Source organism: Lepidochelys olivacea (genome assembly GCF_965140295.1).
Source record: "Lepidochelys olivacea isolate rLepOli2 genome assembly, chromosome: 2".
Taxonomy (NCBI): domain Eukaryota; kingdom Metazoa; phylum Chordata; order Testudines; family Cheloniidae; genus Lepidochelys; species Lepidochelys olivacea.
The window spans coordinates 182,993,410-183,015,272 of NC_140412.1; the positions used below are offsets into that span (position 1 = coordinate 182,993,410).

The 21,863-nt window shown below is 39.1% G+C and overlaps 1 protein-coding gene across 9 annotated transcripts in view; it reads right to left on the reverse strand.

Moving 5' to 3' along the window:
• The window catches only part of BBS9 (Bardet-Biedl syndrome 9), a 434,982-nt gene that overhangs the window by 299,609 nt on the left and 113,510 nt on the right, over positions 1-21,863 (reverse strand). For all 9 annotated transcript variants that reach the window (XM_084619984.1, XM_084619986.1, XM_084619982.1 and 6 more), the window contains 2 exons: positions 13,769-13,941; positions 7,726-7,878 (listed from right to left, as the gene is read on the reverse strand). In XM_084619984.1, coding sequence (XP_084476110.1) covers positions 7,726-7,878; positions 13,769-13,941 — 326 coding nt within the window. The remainder of the gene's footprint in view (positions 1-7,725; positions 7,879-13,768; positions 13,942-21,863) is intronic.

Here is a 21,863-nt window from a genome sequence, read left to right on the forward strand (position 1 = left end):
ACACAAATCCATCAGTTGTGACCCACTATTTTCATGGTAACCTCATGAGAGAATGACATTTTTTTCTTCTGTTGTTCATCATGATTTTATACTTTCCAGTGTAATAGCTCTTTTCTTCCAGTCTAAGAGAGATATGTAGCTGCTACAATTGCCAGTATTGAATCAAATCTATTACAACTACATTTATAGGACACTAATACAAAAAGAATAATTACACCAGACAAGATTAAACAGGAAGACAGAAAACACAATCAAAAGAAAACCTCTCACTATTATAGACAGTTGAAGGCTATCTATATGTTTTTCTCCCATCATGTAGAGGTAAGATTGCCATTTCCTTATAATGGACCCATTAATAGTTTTATTATACACTGAGGCAGGATGTATCAAGTTCTACATCTCCAAGGACTAATAAAAAAAGATTAGATCATAAAAATGTATTTTTACAAAGGAAATAAGTGTGGTTTGATTAATTTTCTCTGGTTCAGCAGATTGTATTTTCACTCAAATAAGTAACTTTGTATCTAATTAATTTGTAAAGCTAAAAATTAGCATTTAAATTCCACATGCATTATGGAAATCATGATTTAGAAGTTCATTCTGAATATATACGCCATGACATAAAAGGAATGCAAAGATAAAAGATTACACACAATTCATTTAAAACAGATACCAACATATTTGGGAAGTAAACTGTACGAAGCATCATTAGGCCTATATTTCTCTCTCTCTCTCTCTCTCTCTCTCTCACACCCCCACCCCAGTCTTAATATATTTTATATGTATGTCAGTATAGCAATTCTCATACAAGAGAGGGAATAAGCTATACTACTATAAGGCACCTTTATAACTGTATCTACAGTAGGTGTTGTACCAGTATAACTATTTCAGTAAAAAGTCCAATCCATAATCAAAATAATTATACTCCAGTACAAAAACTTTAGCAGACCAGGTCTACGTCCCAGTCTCTGTCTCAGACTGAATGAAAAAGTGTATAATGGGTAATACCAAATAAGCTATTCTCACAAACTTTAAATTGCCAAGTTCTAGAGGAAAAAGTTTGGAATACTTGTAGAAGCTGCTGTTTTTACAATCATCCTCTCCCCATTCCCCCCAGATCTTTATATTAAAAGGGTAATGGGAAAAGTCAAAGGCCAGAGTGTGGCACTTGGAGACAGTTTTGAGTTAGAGGCAGTGCAGAGTTACTGGAGCATTCCTGGGGCAGAGGGGCAACATGTGCACTGCTGCACCTTCACAAGCATGCAGCATACTCCTGGAAGTTGTGCAGGTGACATGGAGTTCTTCTCATTTTCTTTTTTCTTTTGCCCCCAGTAGTTCAAGTAGAGCGGTACCCTCCTGTACGCAGTACGGGCAAGAGATTTTTAGTGGGTATGGGAAAGACTAAAGGAGCAGAACACGCTTGCGAGGACGTTCATTCTTTATATGGCTTTAACAGCACAATACATATGCTAACAGACTTAAACAAAGGCTTTGTTTAAGTTTGTTAGCATATGTATTGTGCTGTTATGATGGTCAGGAGACCTCAAGAGGGGAGGAGAGGGGAGTGGGGACAGAAGGTGTTTAAACAGTGTTTTTGATTCTGTTTCTCCCCATTCTATCCATGACATTCATACTGCATCACATCAAGTCCACATCATTAGAGGAATTCCTCTGATTGCACGGACCAGAGGATGGTTAGATTCTGATGTCAGCCCAGTTCTGCAGCCTGACAGGAATCACCTATGTTGTCCCCAGTGTACACAGAATTCTTCTTTGCATCCAAAGTAGTCTAAGGGAAGGTCTTCACTACCCGCCAAATTGGCGGGTAGTGATGGATCTATCGGGGATCAATTTATCACATCTCAGCTAGACAGGATAAATCAATCCCCAAACGCAATCCCCGTCGACTCTGTAACTCCAGCTCACAAAAGGCGGAAGCGGAGTAGACCGGGGAGCAGCAGTGGTCGACTCGCCGCTGTCTTCACGGCCAGGTAAGTCGACCTAAGATACGCCAACTTCAGCTACGCTATTCATGTAGCTGAAGTTGCATATCTTAGGTCGATCCCACCGCCCCCCACCCCAGTGTAGACCAGGGCTAACATACATTTTGTTAACCGGAGCAGCAAAACAAAGAAAACAAATGCCTCATTTTGCAGCTTTGTCGGTGAGAGAACTATAAGTGAAGATTATAATGCCAGACACTGATGGCCTTAAACCAGCTGCCTCAGGAATCTTCTAAGAACTTTGCTGAAAATATGTTCCTCATCTTAGCAACAGAGCTAAGACTTATCACACATCTGCCCACCTTTATTCGAATAAAACTCCTCCTGATCTGACAGCTCAGGCATTGTCCGTTTCATCCAGAACAATTTACAAACTTGGAATCTAATCCTGTAAACCCTTAGTCATTTGATCAACCCCACTGAAGACAATGGGACTATTTGCATGACTATGGACCACTTTTGGTAAGAGTTTCAGGAGTCTGTTCTGTTCCTATAAAGGAACTTGAATCTCCCATTGAAATGCAATGTGTGGGTACAATACCATAATGTAGTTTAGGATACAGTTCTATTTAAAATTTGTCTTTTAATAAGTCATACATATGCTGAAATGGCTCCTCACCCAACTCCCATATAGACAGACAGAAATACTACATATTTGGGGGGAAGTGAGTAGTTAAGCATATTGAGGTTTGTATATACAAACACCCATTTCATCACTGTACTGGAAAATATAGTTGAACTTAATTTTCTATGGAATTTGAAGAAAGTTTAACAGCACTAATTGTTTTCTGTGTTAATCAGTGTGCACCCAAAAATATTACATGCCTTCTAAGAGAAAGGCATCAGTCCACACCTACTGGGGAAAAAAATGCCTCCAACTGGTATTCAGAAGAGTGCTACAAGACACATACATAACCTCATGAGCAGAGGACACAGAGGATACCTTCCCACATTATGATCAGCAAAACAATTAAATAAAATAAATAATAATAATAAAATCTCTAGGAAGCAGAGGTTCACAGATTTGCAAACCTAAAAACCTGTGTTATGCTTTAAACCAGTGGTTTTCAAACTTTTGTACTGCTGACCCCTTTCACATAGCAAGCCTCTGAGTGCAGACCCGCCCCTTATAAATTAAAAACACTTTTTCTATATAATTTAACACTTTTTCTATATAATTTTTCTATATAATTTAATATAATTTAATTATAAATGCTGGAGGCAAAGTGGGGTTTGGGGTGGAGGCTGACAGCTCGCAACCCCCCATGTAATAACCTTGTGACCTCTTGAGGGGTCCCGACCCCCAGTTTGAGGACCCCTGCTTTAAACCACCTCAGCACCCGGTTTATGAACATGAAAAAGTTAACTGCAAAGGGACACTTAAGCCCATTAACCTGAATGTGCGCCAGCCAGCGTGCCCTCACTGATTAAAGGCTCAATCACACTTGAACAGCTAAAAATTAACCTTACCCTTTTAGGCTAAACAGAGTTGAGTCATTGACTTCATCTCTGTTGTTACAGAACAGATAACAAAACTGCAATGGGCCAGTGGTGCTGACACCACTCAGGTACATGGTGTGATTTTTCAGAATCTCTTTTGGGAATAGTCATGTATGTGAAATAGCTGGAACTTATGATTATGCTATTTCTATGCATGTATCATCTTGGTATCTAAAGTTATGAATATTAGCTATGTTTACTACATGTTTGCTCCTGTGGTAAACCCCACAAGGTGTTTAGCCAGCACATGAAAGGGACAAGTCAAGTTGAATGGCCCATTAAAGAACACTTAGCTCACAAAGGACCCTGAAAAACGACTGTCTATACTTAATGGACTTTTCCTGTGAATGTTCTAACTAGAATGCCGGTGGGGGTGATGGACATGTAACTTGCCCATGTGACTCCAAACACCATCTTTCACAGTGAGAACATATTTCCCTTCACTTGGCAGAAGGCGTGGCCCCGTGCTGGGTGGAGTAACATGCTCCCCCTTGTGTCCCTCCCATGGGTGCAGTACTGGCAAGAAATGATTTCTACCTGCACCACTGCTTGCTCCATTTGGGATACCATGAACCCTAGAGCAGTAATAAGAGGGAAGTGCAGGCACTGAAATTTTGTTCCACTTTTACCCAAACCACCCAAAGCAGAAAGGAGAAACTCCTTACTCCTACCTCCAAGCTATGCTTCTATGGAAGGGCTAAGCAGTGTAGACCAAATGCTTATATTTTTTCCTATGGATTTCATTAACTCTGTCAACATGTAGATATGATGCTCTCATTCTTTTCAATTTTTCTACCTCTATTATAATGAAAGGTTTGCATGATAACATAGTTGTGAAAAAATAGCATTGCAACTGAACTGCCTTCCTATCTCTACATGCCAACTAGACAGGGCAATAAAAAAAAATGCAAACAAACTCTTCATTTGTGACTGACCACCAATGAAGAATAACAGAGTGACAGCTTGTCTCCCTCATCAACAGAAGTTGATCCAATAAAAGATATTACCTCACCCACCTTATCTCTCTAGTATCCTGTGACGAACACAGCTACTACAAAACTGCAATAACAGAGTTGCACTTATATCTTATTTCCCATATTATACTAGTGGATTTAATATAAAAAGGATAGAGATGATTAATAAAACAAAGCAAATGAGAATAATAAACCCTATTTCATGTAAATATTAGAATGACTTCATCAGTGGCATTTCACCAGAATATATACTGTGATACAAAGAAATTTAAGATTTTTGTGCTGACTTCCTCATTCATTCAAGGCTTCATCCAAAGCCCCCTGAAGTCAATGGGAGTCCCCCTGAAGTCAATGGGAATCTTCCCATTGACTTCACTGTATGCTGAATCAGGCCACCACTCTTCAGTCCCATGACAGATGTTCTGCATTAAAGAACATTACCAAATAGTTTAAAAATTATGGTCCTAAAATAAATAATTTTTCCCCCAAAGAAAATTTTGAACACATTTACTCTAATGAAATTTTTAAAAAGTACTGTAACATTCATTCCAATATCACAATGATCACATGTTTAAGGGGACTTACAGTGTGAGGTTGGTGCTATTCCTATTTACCCAGCTCGACTTTTTCATTTTTAGTGATACATCACCTTCCTTCTGCCCAATATTTTAAACAATTGTTATTACTTAGATACATTTCCTCAAGTAGTCCAGAGAAACAAAGGATTGAGAAGAAGTTGCAAAGAAGAAGAAAAGGGAAACAAGGTCAAAGCAAATATAGAAAATGTCACCAAACAATTCCACTTTCACCCATTGTTTCCTTCCCTGACCCAAACGGCAAAATAAATAATGAAACAAAAACATCAATCAATAAATTGCTTTCCATTCTAGCAAAACTCTTTAGGGAGCTTCAGGACTCAACCAATCATCACTTACACCAATTTAAAGAACCAGCAGACAGACTAGTTAGGATATCAGTATTGCTTTGGGTTTGAACAAACAGATGCTTTGAAAAGTTTTAGTCTAAACCATTACAAAACCATAACTGCAGAAGTGGGCAATGAACCATGTTTTACTTTCTTGTAAGCATCGGATGAAATACCTAGACAGATTAATTACATGAGCAGAAGGCACGTGTCCTGCTCCAGCCTATGTAGGGTTAAAACTCATGCTCAGTCCTTCAGGTTTGGCTTCAACAACACAAAAGTTAACCTGGGGATTAACTTGGACGAGAAGCTGGATATGAGTCAACAGTGTGCCCTTGTTGCCAAGAAGGCTAACAGCATATTGGGTTGCATTAGTAGGCACATTGCCAGCAGATTGAGGAAAGTGATTATTCCCCTCTATTCAGCATTGGTGAGACCACATCTGGACTGTTGCATCCAGTTTTGGGCCCCCCACTACAGAAAGGATGTGGACAAATTGGAGAGAGTCCAGAGGAGGGCAACAAAAATGATTAGAGGGCTGGGGCACATGACTTTTGAAGAGAGGCTGAGGAAACTGGGCTTATTTAGTCTGCAGAAGAGAAGAGTGAGGGAGGATTTGATAGCAGCCTTCAACTACCTGAAGGGGGGTTCCAAAGAGGATGGAACTAGGCTGTTTTCAGTGATGGCAGATGACAGAACAAGGAGCAATGGTCAAAAGTTGCAGTGGAGGAGGTCTAGAATGGATATTAGAAAAAAAAAAACTATTTCACTAGGAGGGTGGTGAAGCACTGGAATGGGTTACCTAGGGAGGTGATGGAATTTCCATCCTTAGAGATTTTTAAGGCCCGGCTTGTCAAAGCCCAAGCTGGAATGATTTAGTTGGGGTTGGTCCTGCTTTGAGCAGGGGGTTGAATTAGATGACCTCCTGAGGTCTCTTCCAACCCTAATCTTCTATGATTCTATGAAGGAAAGTCCCTTCACTACACCATGTCTAACAACAACCAAACTTTCACCAAAGTTTAGTTCTAACTTTAATTCAAGACAAATTCTGTTAATAAGAATGCTGTTATAACCTTTTCTGTCCAAGATGCCAGTATATTTTATAAAGTAAATCTAGTAATTTTTCAACAACACACCCAGCCCAAATCTCTATGCTAATTATTGTGATTTTAGTACCATATTTTCCTAACTTAAAAAAGCCGCTCTCCTCTGGGCAGTGTGAGAGTCACACAAACAAAAGAAAACAACTGACTGACTCTACAGAGGAAACAGTGAAACTGCTTATACAGAAGATGCTGTCAAATATACAAAGTAAATAGACCAAAGAGAGAAATATTCCTTTGCTCTCTTTCAGTTACAGTAGTTCTACATATAATTTCCAACATAGTAGATTTAAAAGTAAAATCAGTCAGAAATGTGATATTGAGTTGATTGCCCACACAAGTATAAAGTCAGAATGTGAGATCAAATACAGTTCATTTAGACTATTTTATTTTGATCACATTCTTAGGTCTCAAATAAGCAACTCTCAGGACACAGGACGGCTGCTTGCCTATGCGAAGCCACATTGACTTCAATATGTGCAGCGTTCCATCCATGTGCTGAATCAGACCTAGTTTTTTTAAAAATTAGAATTCAATAATGCTATTTAAAAACATCTCGGAGCCATGCACCTACCAGGAGGCAACAACAAGGCAGGCTGGAAATGACAGACTAATCAGGTTTTCTAGAGAAAGTCATGAAATGCCTAGAAAGTGACTGCTTGGGAGAGAGAAGAGGAACATGCCTTGGGACAGTGATGACTCAGGCAATATGGGCTCAGGTAGTAACCGACACTGGGGTTTTTCTGTTGTGTTTTCTGGCAGGATAAGCCCAGTTTGGTGTTATTTGGTGTTATTTGTTTTTACTACTTTTATTGTAGCTCTTGCATTCTGAAACCTTCAGGAAATAACAACCTTTGAGGAACAACAAGCTCAGATTATTTTGTTGTGACTGTCTCACCAGCCAAACCATTCCCACCGGTTTACAGTGCACCATAAAATATTTATACAAGCTATGAACTATAAAATATTTACACTATCCACATCAGTTTGGAAAGAACGATGTGCTGTTACGTTGGTGTGACCCAGGAGTAGAAATTCTGTGGTTGTAGATTAAATAAAACCACTGCAAATCATCTGGAAACTTGCAGAGAATATTAGGTTAAACAAATTACAGCTTCCTGGCCTCTTGGCTAGTAAATGTAACCAGGAAAATACAGCTTATGTGCTTGAAACTGAGTTTTAGCAACAATGTAGTAGGTTCATAAACAAACAGCACTGACCTGTCGGTAAGTTCCTTCTAGCAAGGTGTCCAGATGTTGGAGGGGAGCAGGTGTTTTGTCTTTGAATCGAGTTAGTAATCGTCGTTCAATAGCTCTAAATTGTATGGCTCTTTCAGACAACAGTTCTTCAAATTTTTCAGCATTCAAGCGAAGCTATAATTTATGGAGTTTCAAAAATTCAGATTAACAGTCTGATCCAGTAGATAGATTTTTACCTTCAAAACACACATTTATAATGAAATGGTAGAACAATAATAAAATTCTTGGAAGACTTAAGAAAATTTATGAATTCAAATAGCCACCTTCTATGGTCACAATGACTATATCAGCTTCTATTGGTGTGGTTAATTTCACATTCATCATGAGATCTACCAATGGGTTGCAATAATGCCAGCTATTACTGAAACTGAAAATAATTGTTGACAGCCACAGTAATCTGTGATAAGGCACAAAAATCTCATGAGGTTTTATGAGAAGAGTGAAATTAACTTGTCACCACTAGCATATGAGGACTTCTCCTTAGTTCAGTATGCTGTATCTGTGGCACATACGTATAACATATTAAATATAATACTGCATAAAAAGAGAAGGGTTATGACTGTCTTTGAACATGGATTAAAGTAATACATTCTACCTTTGCTGAGATTAGATTTTCTCTTTTGGGGAAACCTTCCCCCCACCCCCTAAATAGCCAGAGGTCAAGTGGTGCAGCCAGTTTTCTTGAAATAACCACAAAAACTTGGCAAAATGATATATCAAATATCCAGCCAATAAGAATTCATACAGCTATCTGTATAATGATCTCTCTATTTTATTTTCCAGTACATGTCCCTATAGCACAACAATCACATCACAGAAAGACATTCTAAAAACTGGTTTAGGTTTCAGCAGGTCCACCAAGCAGGGCCAGTGTTAGACTCACTGGGGCCCAGGGCAGAAAGCTGAAGTCCCACCGCCTGGGGCCGAAGCCCGGGGCCCTGAGCCCTTCCACCTGGGACTGAAGTCGAAGCCTGAGCAACTTAGCTTCCTGGGGGCCTCTGTGGCATGAGGCCCCAGGCAACTGCACTGCTTGCTACCCCCTAATGCTGGTCCTGGCTTTTATATGCAGAAAACAAGTTGTTGTCGCGCAGGTGGGCCACAGAGTTTTTTATAGCACGTAGGTGGGGGGCCTCAGAAAGAAAAAGGTTGAGAATCCCTGCAGTATTTTACCTTTGAAAAGAAACAGTATTCAAAGAGCTATTCTCTTTCATGCAGCTTGCCAAATTCTAACTTACCTGGGGCGGTGGACAGTATATTTGGTTTATTTTATTTTTTATTTAATTTACACAAGCTAGCTAAAATATTGGGGTTTTTTTTATTCTCATGGTCAGGAGGGAAACTGCAGGCTTTGTGCCTGGGCCAAAAAAATGTGTGAGATGATTTTGCAATGCTGTCTTAACAAAAGAGGTAAAGGGAAGTCAATATTTTTCAGTCTAAAGGGACTTTTTATGGTTAACAAAATGAGTCGGTCAAAACAAATGTTCATGGCTTCATTTTCATGGCATTAAATTGTTAAAAATAGCAAATGTAAATTGGCACATCACCCGCGACAGATCACAGAGCCAGTCTCACCATTAAAATGATGTGAATAAATGAGGAATTTAGAGCCAGATTATGGTCTACTCCTGACCATAGGCACAATATGGAGAATGCACAGAGTATCATCCCCACTTGTATCACTTGCCCAGTGAAACCATATGCTCCCCCAATCACAAGGGTTGCTCAAGGCTAACACATGCTCCACCTTCCAGAAATTAAACACAAAATAAGTGTTTTTAGAATAATTTTCAACAATACTTTACAATTTTTGATAGTAATGGCCAAAGTAGTGTGTATTCAAGCTACTAGAGAATTTTAGGCTTTATTACATTTAAACATCACTGATTTAAATAATTTTGTATTCAGAAATTAACTTCCATAATAAATAAATGCTTACCACTAATACAGACCTTTTCATCTTCAAAGACCTTTATAAAAAAGTTAATTAATCTTAAGAGCTCTGAGATGTAGGTGTGAGAAATATGGCACTTTCCTGCCATATTTTTGGGAGACCTCACAGAATTAAGTTTAAGTCTTTTCAGAGTCTACTGTATTAAATTAATGGTTTATGTATTATTGTGGGGGGGGGGGGGATTGCATAGAACTTCTCACTGGGGGATGGGGTGGGGCAGGGGGGGAAATGGGACATATGTTAGACCTGTGGGTTCAAAGGACCATACTGAACAATATGACAGACAACAAGGGACTTTTGGAACAAAACTTGTTAAGTGGGTTTCCTGGGAAATGTCTAGGGTGAGGTGAATACACCACCTTTGATTATGCAAAAACCCAGCCTTTTGAAGCTATGCCCTGAGGAATGGGCCACCTGCTACATGAGACCAAGATCAAAGGCCCAAGCTTTATAAGGGAAAAATCAAACTATTCATGGTTGTTCTGATTCTGAATTAGAGACAGCTATGAACTTGTAACTGCAGGGAAAACCCATTGTGGATTTTGAAGAACTGATACCCACCAGAACACAAGTGTGGAGTCAGGATGACCTCCGGTAAGCTTTTTAGCATCCACTTAGGTTTTTTTATTGTTTTAATATGTTTTGTCTGCAATGCTTTCACCTTAAGAATACATGTGCTAGCTTAGAAAGAGCTGTGTGGTAAGTTGTAACTATGGGCAATTACACTGTTCATAACCTCTAAGGAGAAAGCAAAGTGGAGATGCTAGCCTTCTAGGAAGTCTGGTTTGCTAAGGAGATCACCGTGTAGACAGGGAACTGTGAAGCCTGGCAAAACCCCAATGAGGAGGGAGATACACGCAGGTCTCTATGGAAGAGAGGTTTCATAGATTCATAGATATTTAGGTCAGAAGGGACCATTATGATCATCTAGTCTGACCTCCTGCACAATGCAGGCCACAGAATTTCACCCACCACTCCTAAAAAAGACCTCACACCTATATCTGTGCTATTGAAGTCCTCAAATTGTAGTTTGAAGACCTCAAGGAGCAGAGAATCCTCCAGCAAGTGACCCGTGCCCCATGCTACAGAGGAAGGCGAAAAACCTCCAGGGCCTTCCAATCTGCCCTGGAGGAAAATTCCTTCCCGACCCCAAATATGGCGATCAGCTAAACCCTGAGCATATGGGCAAGATTCATCAGCCAGATACTACAGAAAATTCTTTCCCGGGTAACTTGGATCTTACCCCATCTAAAAACCCATCACAGGCCATTGGGCCTATTTACCATGAATATTTAATTACCAAAACCATGTTATCCCATCATACCATCTCCTCCATAAACTTATCGAGTTTAATCTTAAAGCAAGATAGATCTTTTGCCCCCACTACTTCCCTCGGAAGGCTATTCCAAAACTTCACTCCTCTGATGGTTAGAAACCTTCGTCTAATTTCTAATCTAAATTTCCTAGTGGCCAGTTTATATCCATTTGTTCTTGTGTCCACATTGGTACTGAGTTTAAATAATTCCTCTCCCTCTCTGGTATTTATCCCTCTGATATATTTATAGAGAGCAATCATATCTCCCCTCAACCTTCTTTTAGTTAGGCTAAACAAGCCAAGCTCCCTGAGTCTCCTTTCATAAGACAAGTTTTCCATTCCTCGGATCATCCTAGTAGCCCTTCTCTGTACCTGTTCCAGTTTGAATTCATCCTTCTTAAACATGGGAGACCAGAACTGCACACAGTATTCCAGGTGAGGTCTCACCAGTGCCTTATATAACGGTACTAAAACCTCCTTATCCCTACTGGAAATACCTCTCCTGATGCATCCCAAGACGACATTAGCTTTTTTCACAGCCATATCACATTGGCAGCTCATAGTCATCCTTTTATGATCAACCAATACTCCAAGGTCCTTTTCCTCCTCCGTTACTTCTAGTTGATGCGTCCCTAGCTTATAACTAAAATTCTTGTTATTAATCCCTAAATGCATGACCTTACACTTCTCACTATTAAATTTCATCCTATTCCTATTACTCCAGTTTACAAGGTCATCCAGATCCTCCTGTAGGGTATCCCTGTCCTTCTCTAAATTAGCAATACCTCCCAGCTTTGTATCATCTGCAAACTTTATTAGCACACTCCCACTTTTTGTGCCCAGGTCAGTAATAAAAAGATTAAATAAGATTGGTCCCAAAACTGATCCTTGAGGAACTCCACTGGTAACCTCCCTTCAACTTGACAGTTCACCTTTCAGTAGGACCCGTTGTAGTCTCCCCTTTAACCAATTCCCTATCCACCTTTCAATTTTCCTATTGATGCCCATCTTATCCAATTTAACTAATAATTCCCCATGTGGCACAGTATCAAACGCCTTACTAAAATCTAAATAAATTAGATCCACTGCGTTTCCTTTATCTAAAAAATCTGTTACTCTCTCAAAGAAGGAGATCAGGTTGGTTTGGCACGATCTACCTTTTGTAAAACCATGTTGTATTTTGTCCCATTTACCATTGACTTCAATGTCCTTAACTACCTTCTCCTTCAAAATTTTTTCCAAGACCTTGCATACTACAGATGTCAAACTAACAGGCCTATAATTACTTGGATCACTTTTTTTCCCTTTCTTAAAAATAGGAACTATGTTAGCAATTCTCCAATCATATGGTACAACCCCTGAATTTACAGATTCATTAAAAATTCTTGCTAATGGGCTTGCAATTTCTTGTGCCAATTCTTTTAATATTCTTGGATGAAGATTATCTGGGCCCCCCGATTTAGCCCCATTAAGCTGTTTGAGTTTCGCTTCTACCTCAGATATGGTGATGTCTACCTCCATATCCTCATTCCCATTTATCATGCTACCATTATCCCTAAGATCCTCTTTAGTCTTATTAAAGACTGAGGCAAAGTATTTGTTTAGATATTGGGCCATGCCTAGATTATCCTTGACCTCCACTCCATCCTCAGTTTTTAGCGGTCCCACTTCTTCTTTCTTTGTTTTTTTCCTATTTATATGACTATAGAACCTTTTACTATTGGTTTTAATTCCCTTTGCAAGGTCCAACTCTACTTGACTTTTAGCCTGTCTCACTTTATCCCTACATATTCTGACCTCAATAAGGTAGCTTTCCTTACTGATCCCTCCCTTCTTCCACTCCCTATATGCTTTCTGCTTTTTCTTAATTACCTCTCTAAGATGCTTGCTCATCCAGCTTGGTCTACAACTCCTGCCTATGAATTTTTTCCCCTTTCTTGGGATGCAGGCTTCCGATAGCTTCTGCAGCTTTAATTTAAAATAATCCCAGGCCTCCTCTACCTTTAAACCCATAAATTCTTCAGTCCAATCCACTTCCCTAACTAATTTCCTTAATTTTTGAAAGTCAGCCCTTTTGAAATCAAAAACCCTAGTTGCAGATTTATTTTTGTTAATCCTTCCATTCAGTTTGAACTGAATTAGCTCATGATCACTTGAGCCAAGATTATCCCCTACAACCATTTCCTCTATGAGATCCTCATTACTCGCCAAGACCAAATCTAAAATGGCATCCCCTCTAGTCGGTTCAGCAACTACTTGTTGAAGGAATCCATCAGCTATCGCATCTAGGAAAATCTGAGTGATGCGAAATCAGGTGATGACTGAGGAGCCAGGAGCCTAGAGTGAATGCCTCTGATGGACCCTGGAAGGGGAATACAGGTGTAGTTGCCTTGAACTGTGAGAGTATGCAGAGACAAATATCCATCTTCCAGATATGGAAGCTGAGACTGAGAGGTTAAGTAACTTGCCCAACATCACAAAGGGAGTCAGAGATAAGACATCCTGATTCCCATTCCTGAGTTCAGACCACTAGGCAAGCCAAGCTTCAATACAGTTTAATTGCAGGCTCTAATGCACTAGATCAGAAGCCCATCATTAAGGTAGCGAGGGGTTGCCCTGGTTAACATTTGAAAAAAACAAATACTGTGGTAGGGATTAGGGACAACTAATAGTGAGCAAAACTGACTATTAGAAAGTAATGACTTATCTATCAACAGCTTAAATATTATGAGACATACCTCAAAATGGCGATCAATTAGTTCAAAATACTCTTGTAAAGGAACTGAACCAGAAAAGGTACATGTGAAGTCTTTGCTATTTTGCTTCTTGAAATGTTCTTCAAGACGAAAAGCGAGCTCTTTTGTGATTAGCCAAAGGTCTTCTAATTGTTCACTCTGGATTCTATACCGCTCTTTAAAAACAAAAAAGAAGTAAAGAAAGATAAAGCCATATATACTAGTTCATATACTGTAGATAAGTCATTATATAAAAATTAGTCCAAGTTGTGAAATACTTCCAAAATCTTTAATAGAAGTCTTCATAAAAGAAATAATTTTTGTAAGTGTTGTTTAAGTATTTCTGGTATTTCATCTACCTAAGGTAGTTCTAAGTTACCCATCCTTGTGATTTTATCCATGTTTTTCCAACACTTAATAATAAAATTTTGCAGCCAGATTCCCAAGTTTCCAGGACCTGAACCAGGTCAGTTGCTTTATGCAGAACTTTAAGTCCCCAAAATATGAATTCACCAAAATAAGTACACAACTTAAAAGCTATTTCTTTTTAGTCATGTTATAGTCTTAATTCTATAAGAGCAACATCAGACTACTTACCTCTATATTTTGACTTTGTTGTACCAAGAGCAAAGTATGAAAGTATTTATTGCTTGAATGCTATTTACTGTAAACTAAGGGCTAGATCATGGAGCACAAAGGGGATGGAGAACTTCCCTAACATGGCAGCCAGGGCTTCCCCTAATGTATGGGGAATCCCCTAATTTATGGGGAATCCTCGGGTGGTGGTATAAAGTTAATACAACTAGCTTTATGCTGTTCACTCCCACCACCCAGGTTTATGAGCTCTCCTGTGCAGGTTAGGATGAGAGCTGAAACCCAATGCACTCCAATAAACAAGAGACCAGCACAGTGATCCCTACAGAACCTCTATTAATGAAACGTTAAGTAGCCTTTTGGATGCTCTGAGTTATGGTTTGGGTCAAGAATCAGGGAAACAAACATGTGGCTCTCTCAGACCTGTATGTCCAAAGATATAGATAAAACCAACAAATTAAATTCTACCCAGAAACCATCATGCAACAAGTATAGATCCCAGAGCAGAATGCATTGCAGTAAATTAATTTTGATAAAAGCATGGATTATGGTATTGAAATCTGTATCTGTAAGAAACAGCTGAAATCTTCTGGACAGACTGAGAAAGAGCGCCCTGCCTACATATTACTGGTAAACAGTGGTTCAACAGCAGTTAGAAATTTAATAATGCAACAAGAATGTGAACTTTAGGAATAAACAACAGATATGCACCCTCAATAAGAGGGGCAGATGCAAACCTTGCCATATCTTCCAGTTCCTTCTCCAAGTTTCACTTCAGTTTTATTAGGAAGCACTGTGCTCATAGAGGCGGCATCTTTCTCTTATTTATTTATTCACTTGATTTTTTAAAATGATGGGTTCGTGCACAATCTTTATAAAAACTACACAATGACATTTTATCAGTATATGATAATCCCTTCAAAACTAAATCTTTCTGAGCACCATCACCCTACACTACATCACTACAATATTCATTCAGATTACACCCTGGAGAACAGGTACAACCTGCAGTGTGATCAGTGTTGGCTCATTTATGCTCTGATAAGCCAGCTGGGAAAGAGAAGTTACCAGCTGAAGATCCCCCATTTAAAATTCACTGACTCTAGCCTCACCATGATTAAATCAGGTAAAATGTTAAGATTGAGCGCTCTTGGTGACCTAAACTGCTGCAGTATCATACAAGCAAAGTTGTGGTACTAGTGATAACCAGGCCCCATCTCATTTAAGGTCCTGACAACCTTCATTTAAATAAATATATATGTAAGTCATGGCAATTTTATTTTAAATAATTACATTTTACATTACATCAACATTCTCACAACAGTTTCAAGCAGAAAAGCATTCTTCACTTCAACTCCTAAAAACATCGTGTTGCTTTCCTAATGAAGAATGGCTGCATACACCATCTCAAACGTTGTTAATTTAGATAATAGGGGAATTATATCAATGTATAGAAATAATTTGTAATGTGCTTTGTGATCCTGCTGGATAAAAGGTGTTAATGTAAGAATAAAATATTCAACCAAGACAAAAACCAATTATTGGCATTAGCCCATGTCATCCTTAACATCAAATTCACGTAGTTAAATATTTTAATAAGTTGCAAATCATACAGCTGACAGAAAGAAGCTACCACTTTTGATTCTACATCATATTTGTATGCAATTCTTTTCTCTCCAGTTTCTTATACAGCAAATCAACACTAATTAAAAGTAAAGAAAAGAAAATGCTGTTGAAAACCATATTTTTTTTTAAATAATGGTTATCCAGAGAGACATTTTTAAACACTGCCGTATTTCTTTTCATTATTCATCCATCAATACACTGTCTGAGAGGAAATACAAAAGTGCAGCTGTGATGCAAAAGGTCACTGAGGTTTTGGATACAGAAAAATAGAGATTGTTTTTAATCAATTTTTTTTTTACTTGTTAGCAAAGTTCATAGTAAAATCAAATGAACCAGAAGTTTTTAGAACATTAGTATACTTATTAAACATTTTCTCAAGGATCAGTAATCCAAGATTGTTTGACATTAACACTGGCGTCATTCCCAGAATACACATTTCACTGAAGGGAGAATGACAAATTCCGTTTACAAAGTTACAGGAAAGAAGCAAGTTTTATTTAAAAACATGTCTATTAAAAGACAAGAACACCATCTGTTAAAGATAACATTCAACCTACTTTCCATTTTTTAAAATCTCACAGTGAAATGGCTGGGCCTACTGGATATAGCATTGGCTTTTGCCTCTTCTTTCCTTTTAATGAAATGAGCTTGGAAAGTTTCAGACCAAAACAACAGCCACTTCATTTATAATTGACATAACTAATACATTAATGGGTTAACGTGGGGGTGGGGAACCACCCACCTAGTTTTCCCTAAAATAGTTTCAATACATTTTTTGCTGGTCAATACAAACACAATCTAACTTTATTTGGGGCAAGGTAGTAATTTACTTTATGTGACTTAGTAGGTGATTTGGCTGAAGGAGAAGGTTAATTAGATTTGAAAAAGTATATATGAACAAGGGGAACTGAGAAGCCTTAATTGTACCATATCAATGCTCTCAAAATAGAAATTCAATGGAAGCAGTAACAATTAGCTGTATTTCCAAGTGCCTTTATAATAGTCAACCAATTTAACATTTAAATGTAAAAAAGCTTTTCCACTGCAAGTTACGAGTACATTTCTTTCAGAAAATTCTGAGATAGGAAAGCAGATCACTCCGAGGACTAATGGATTACAAACTCTTTCATATCCAACCTAAGATGAGAGTAACTGAAAGTGTTTAAAACTCAGTGGTAGTTTATCTGAAAGGAGTTCCATTCCAGTGCGTAGGAGACAAGAACCCATATCACAAAAAATGCCAACACAATTAGCACTATAGGCTCTCTCTAAACTAGGATAAAAAGGTTTAATTTTTAAAATATGTTGGCTAACACATTTTAAAATCTCAGTGCATACAAGGCAAGCTGAATTTTAACATACATTCCAGGTGAAACTCCAGCTCCTCCCCAGGATTCATTTTGACATGCTCTTTCTACATTAGGATTTTTTAATTCTTAGTTAAAATCGATTAGCTAATATATTGTAAAAACCAGACACAGTAGCTGGCATCCTTGTTTGCAGCCTTAACAAAGAAGCTATAAACTAAATGGGTACAAAGACTTTCACCACCACTGCACCAAGTCCTTCCAGATCAGGACTGAGACACATTTAAGGTGGAACACAGGAGAAGTTTGCACTTCCTCTGTCCATGCTGTACTTGTTCCATCAGCAAAGGACTTCGTCTCAAAGCATTGTTATTTTCCCATGGTCCATCAGTTCATCTGGTACAGGTCACTTGCTCTATTTGTTTTGGTTTTTTTTAAAAAAAGAAAACTTCCAAATGATCTCCCTGAAAAGGAAAATTTTATTATACAAACAAACATAGCTAATCTATGATTTATGTGACAGGATAATGAGCGGTCCCTAACACTTACACATTCAGTCTGCACTCTAGGACACACACAACTTACCCATTCAAACACAACTCATTTTAATAGCATGAAATTCTACCAAACAGCATAATTTTAAATGCATTTGTATTGTGCCATCTGAAAACAGGTCACAGGCCTTCCATGAGGCCCGAGCACGGAAGGCGTTGAAGTACACCCCACTGGCCAACACTCAGAGCCCAGGGCTACGAGGTGCAGATCCACGCCCTGGTCATGGGAGACCTGGGCGCATGGGACCCCCACAATGAGCCAGTAGTGAGAGTGTGCAGAGTCAATCGACACTACACCCGGCTCATGAGACAGCTCATGGTGTCCGACACCATCAGGTGGTCCAGACACATCTACACGGAACACATCACAGGACACTGACATCTGTAGTATGCAAGGTCTTGGAAAAAATTTTGAAGGAGAAGGTAGTTAAGGACATTGAAGTCAATGGTAAATGGGACAAAATACAACATGGTTTTACAAAAGGTAGATCGTGCCAAACCAACCTGATCTCCTTCTTTGAGAGAGTAACAGATTTTTTAGACAAAGGAAACGCAGTGGATCTAATTTACTTAGATTTTAGTAAGGCGTTTGATACTGTGCCACATGGGGAATTATTAGTTAAATTGGATAAGATGGGCATCAATAGGAAAATTGAAAGGTGGATAGGGAATTGGTTAAAGGGGAGACTACAACGGGTCCTACTGAAAGGTGAACTGTCAAGTTGGAGGGAGGTTACCAGTGGAGTTCCTCAAGGATCAGTTTTGGGACCAATCTTATTTAATCTTTTTATTACTGACCTGGGCACAAAAAGTGGGAGTGTGCTAATAAAGTTTGCAGATGATACAAAGCTGGGAGGTATTGCTAATTTAGAGAAGGACAGGGATACCCTACAGGAGGATCTGGATGACCTTGTAAACTGGAGTAATAGGAATAGGATGAAATTTAATAGTGAGAAGTGTAAGGTCATGCATTTAGGGATTAATAACAAGAATTTTAGTTATAAGCTAGGGACGCATCAACTAGAAGTAACGGAGGAGGAAAAGGACCTTGGAGTATTGGTTGATCATAAAAGGATGACTATGAGCTGCCAATGTGATATGGCTGTGAAAAAAGCTAATGTCGTCTTGGGATGCATCAGGAGAGGTATTTCCAGTAGGGATAAGGAGGTTTTAGTACCGTTATATAAGGCACTGGTGAGACCTCACCTGGAATACTGTGTGCAGTTCTGGTCTCCCATGTTTAAGAAGGATGAATTCAAACTGGAACAGGTACAGAGAAGGGCTACTAGGATGATCCGAGGAATGGAAAACTTGTCTTATGAAAGGAGACTCAGGGAGCTTGGCTTGTTTAGCCTAACTAAAAGAAGGTTGAGGGGAGATATGATTGCTCTCTATAAATATATCAGAGGGATAAATACCAGAGAGGGAGAGGAATTATTTAAACTCAGTACCAATGTGGACACAAGAACAAATGGATATAAACTGGCCACTAGGAAATTTAGATTAGAAATTAGACGAAGGTTTCTAACCATCAGAGGAGTGAAGTTTTGGAATAGCCTTCCGAGGGAAGTAGTGGGGGCAAAAGATCTATCTTGCTTTAAGATTAAACTCGATAAGTTTATGGAGGAGATGGTATGATGGGATAACATGGTTTTGGTAATTAAATATTCATGGTAAATAGGCCCAATGGCCTGTGATGGGTTTTTAGATGGGGTAAGATCCAAGTTACCCGGGAAAGAATTTTCTGTAGTATCTGGCTGATGAATCTTGCCCATATGCTCAGGGTTTAGCTGATCGCCATATTTGGGGTCGGGAAGGAATTTTCCTCCAGGGCAGATTGGAAGGCCCTGGAGGTTTTTCGCCTTCCTCTGTAGCATGGGGCACGGGTCACTTGCTGGAGGATTCTCTGCTCCTTGAGGTCTTCAAACTACAATTTGAGGACTTCAATAGCACAGATATAGGTGTGAGGTCTTTTTTAGGAGTGGTGGGTGAAATTCTGTGGCCTGCATTGTGCAGGAGGTCGGACTGGATGATCATGATGGTCCCTTCTGACCTAAATATCTAGGTCGAGTAACTGAGAACGCCAACCAGGGAAATAACCCACTTCCTTCCCTGACGAACCGAGGGACTCAACCCACCCATGTACTTATTCTCTACACCAATACTGACTTGGATTCTTAATATATCCCATGGGTGGCGTACCCGAGCCCATTTATCCACTGACACTTGAAAACTCCCACACCCCAATCTGGATCTATCCTGGTTGTGTGATATATATGTACCTCGTGAACCTTGTAACCGATACTTGCAATCCCGCATAACCCAAGCCCAACCCCAGATGTACAGTACCTTCCCTCTTAGCTTGTGTAAATTTGATTTTAAACATTAACTTTAATAAAATTTTTAAATCTATTTTTGATTACCTTTGCTCATAGAAGCCCTGAGAATGAAATACCACTACATGGACTTTCCTTATGCATAATATTTTTTCAAAGTGTTTCATACACATTAAAGATCTTTTTCCAAGATAAAACTTAACCAAAAAAGATTTGATGTATTTTGTAGCTACTCCTGCCAGTGTGAATTAGATATTAGCCATACAACAGGTTGCTACATGGAAAGTGGCATGAAACACCTCATTTGTTTTCAAAAGGCTTCCCAGACAAGACAAGAAAAATGATGCCTAGTCAGATTAGGGGGAAGAATAAATGTTTTAAATCTTCTATGTAGTGTGATCCTTACAGGTCAGGTCTAGGAAACAAATAAGGCAGTGTGGGAAAGTTTGTATTAAGACTGTAAGCATCGTTCCTAGCCTGTGAATAAACAAAATCAGAATGGAGAGGAAAAACCTGGGGGTTCTAGTGGAAGGACTGAAAATCATGTCCTCACTAAATGTTAAAATACATTCAGCCTAGCCAGACAGATCAACTCATGTAATACAACAATTCCATAAAACAGGAATCTAAGTAACTGATTTTAACTTCAGTTTATAAGTAAAACTCTATTTACATATCCTTTAAAATCTCTGGTTCCTAGAAACTATTACTGAATGTTCCAGTTCTTTCAAACTATTTAAAATTCTACTGTCAACTTAAACAAATATTAAAAGTCAACAAACAATAAAACACAGCACACAAATACTGCACACAACCCTAATTCAAACAAATATGAATCCAATAAATGTAAAATGACTGATATTGTAAAAGGTCTTTAATAACCACTGTCCAGATGTTTCCAGTCTTTAATGGCTTTGATGGTGTTAAAAAGGTATTAAGTATTTTCTCACAGTTTAGAATGCCTTACCTTGATGCCACTGATATTTGTAAAAGCCATCTTGAATAAATGATTTTAAAAACTCATATTTCTTAGTGATTTGGATTATAGTAGAACCTCAAAGATTCAAACACCAGAGTTATGGACTGACTGGTCAACCGGACACCATGTTAAACTGGAAGTAACCAATTAGACAGCACCAGAGACCAAAAAACCCAACCATATACTGTACAGTGCCTGTATTGCATCTGAAAGGTAGGCACATATGGGCTGCCTTTCCCCACCCTTATCGCCATCCGCGCACACAGGGCACCCACTTACAGCTAGACAGTGAAGATGCTGGGATTCACAGGCAAAGCGGTGAGCCCCTGCTGCCAACCCAAGACAGCCGGACCAGAAGCAGCACTGGGGTCTGCGCTGCTTTCCTGTAGAACGTGGATGCTGATTTCACCCTCGCCCCCACCAGAGGGGAACGCACTATTTTCACCCCTCCACCCCGGCGAGGGGGAGGGTACAAGTTTGTCCAGGCCAGGGAAAGATGCTGTCTGAAAGGAAGCTGCCTAGCTGCTTCTGGAACCTGGCCCAGAGTTTGAACTGCTGGAGCCAGAGATGGATTTTGTTCAGAGTTACGAACATTTCAGAGTTACAGACCATCTCCATTCCTGAGGTGTCCGTAACTGAGGTTCTACTGTAATTTTATTTGGATAAAAATATTGCAGATCAACAAACTAGCTTTACTGTCTG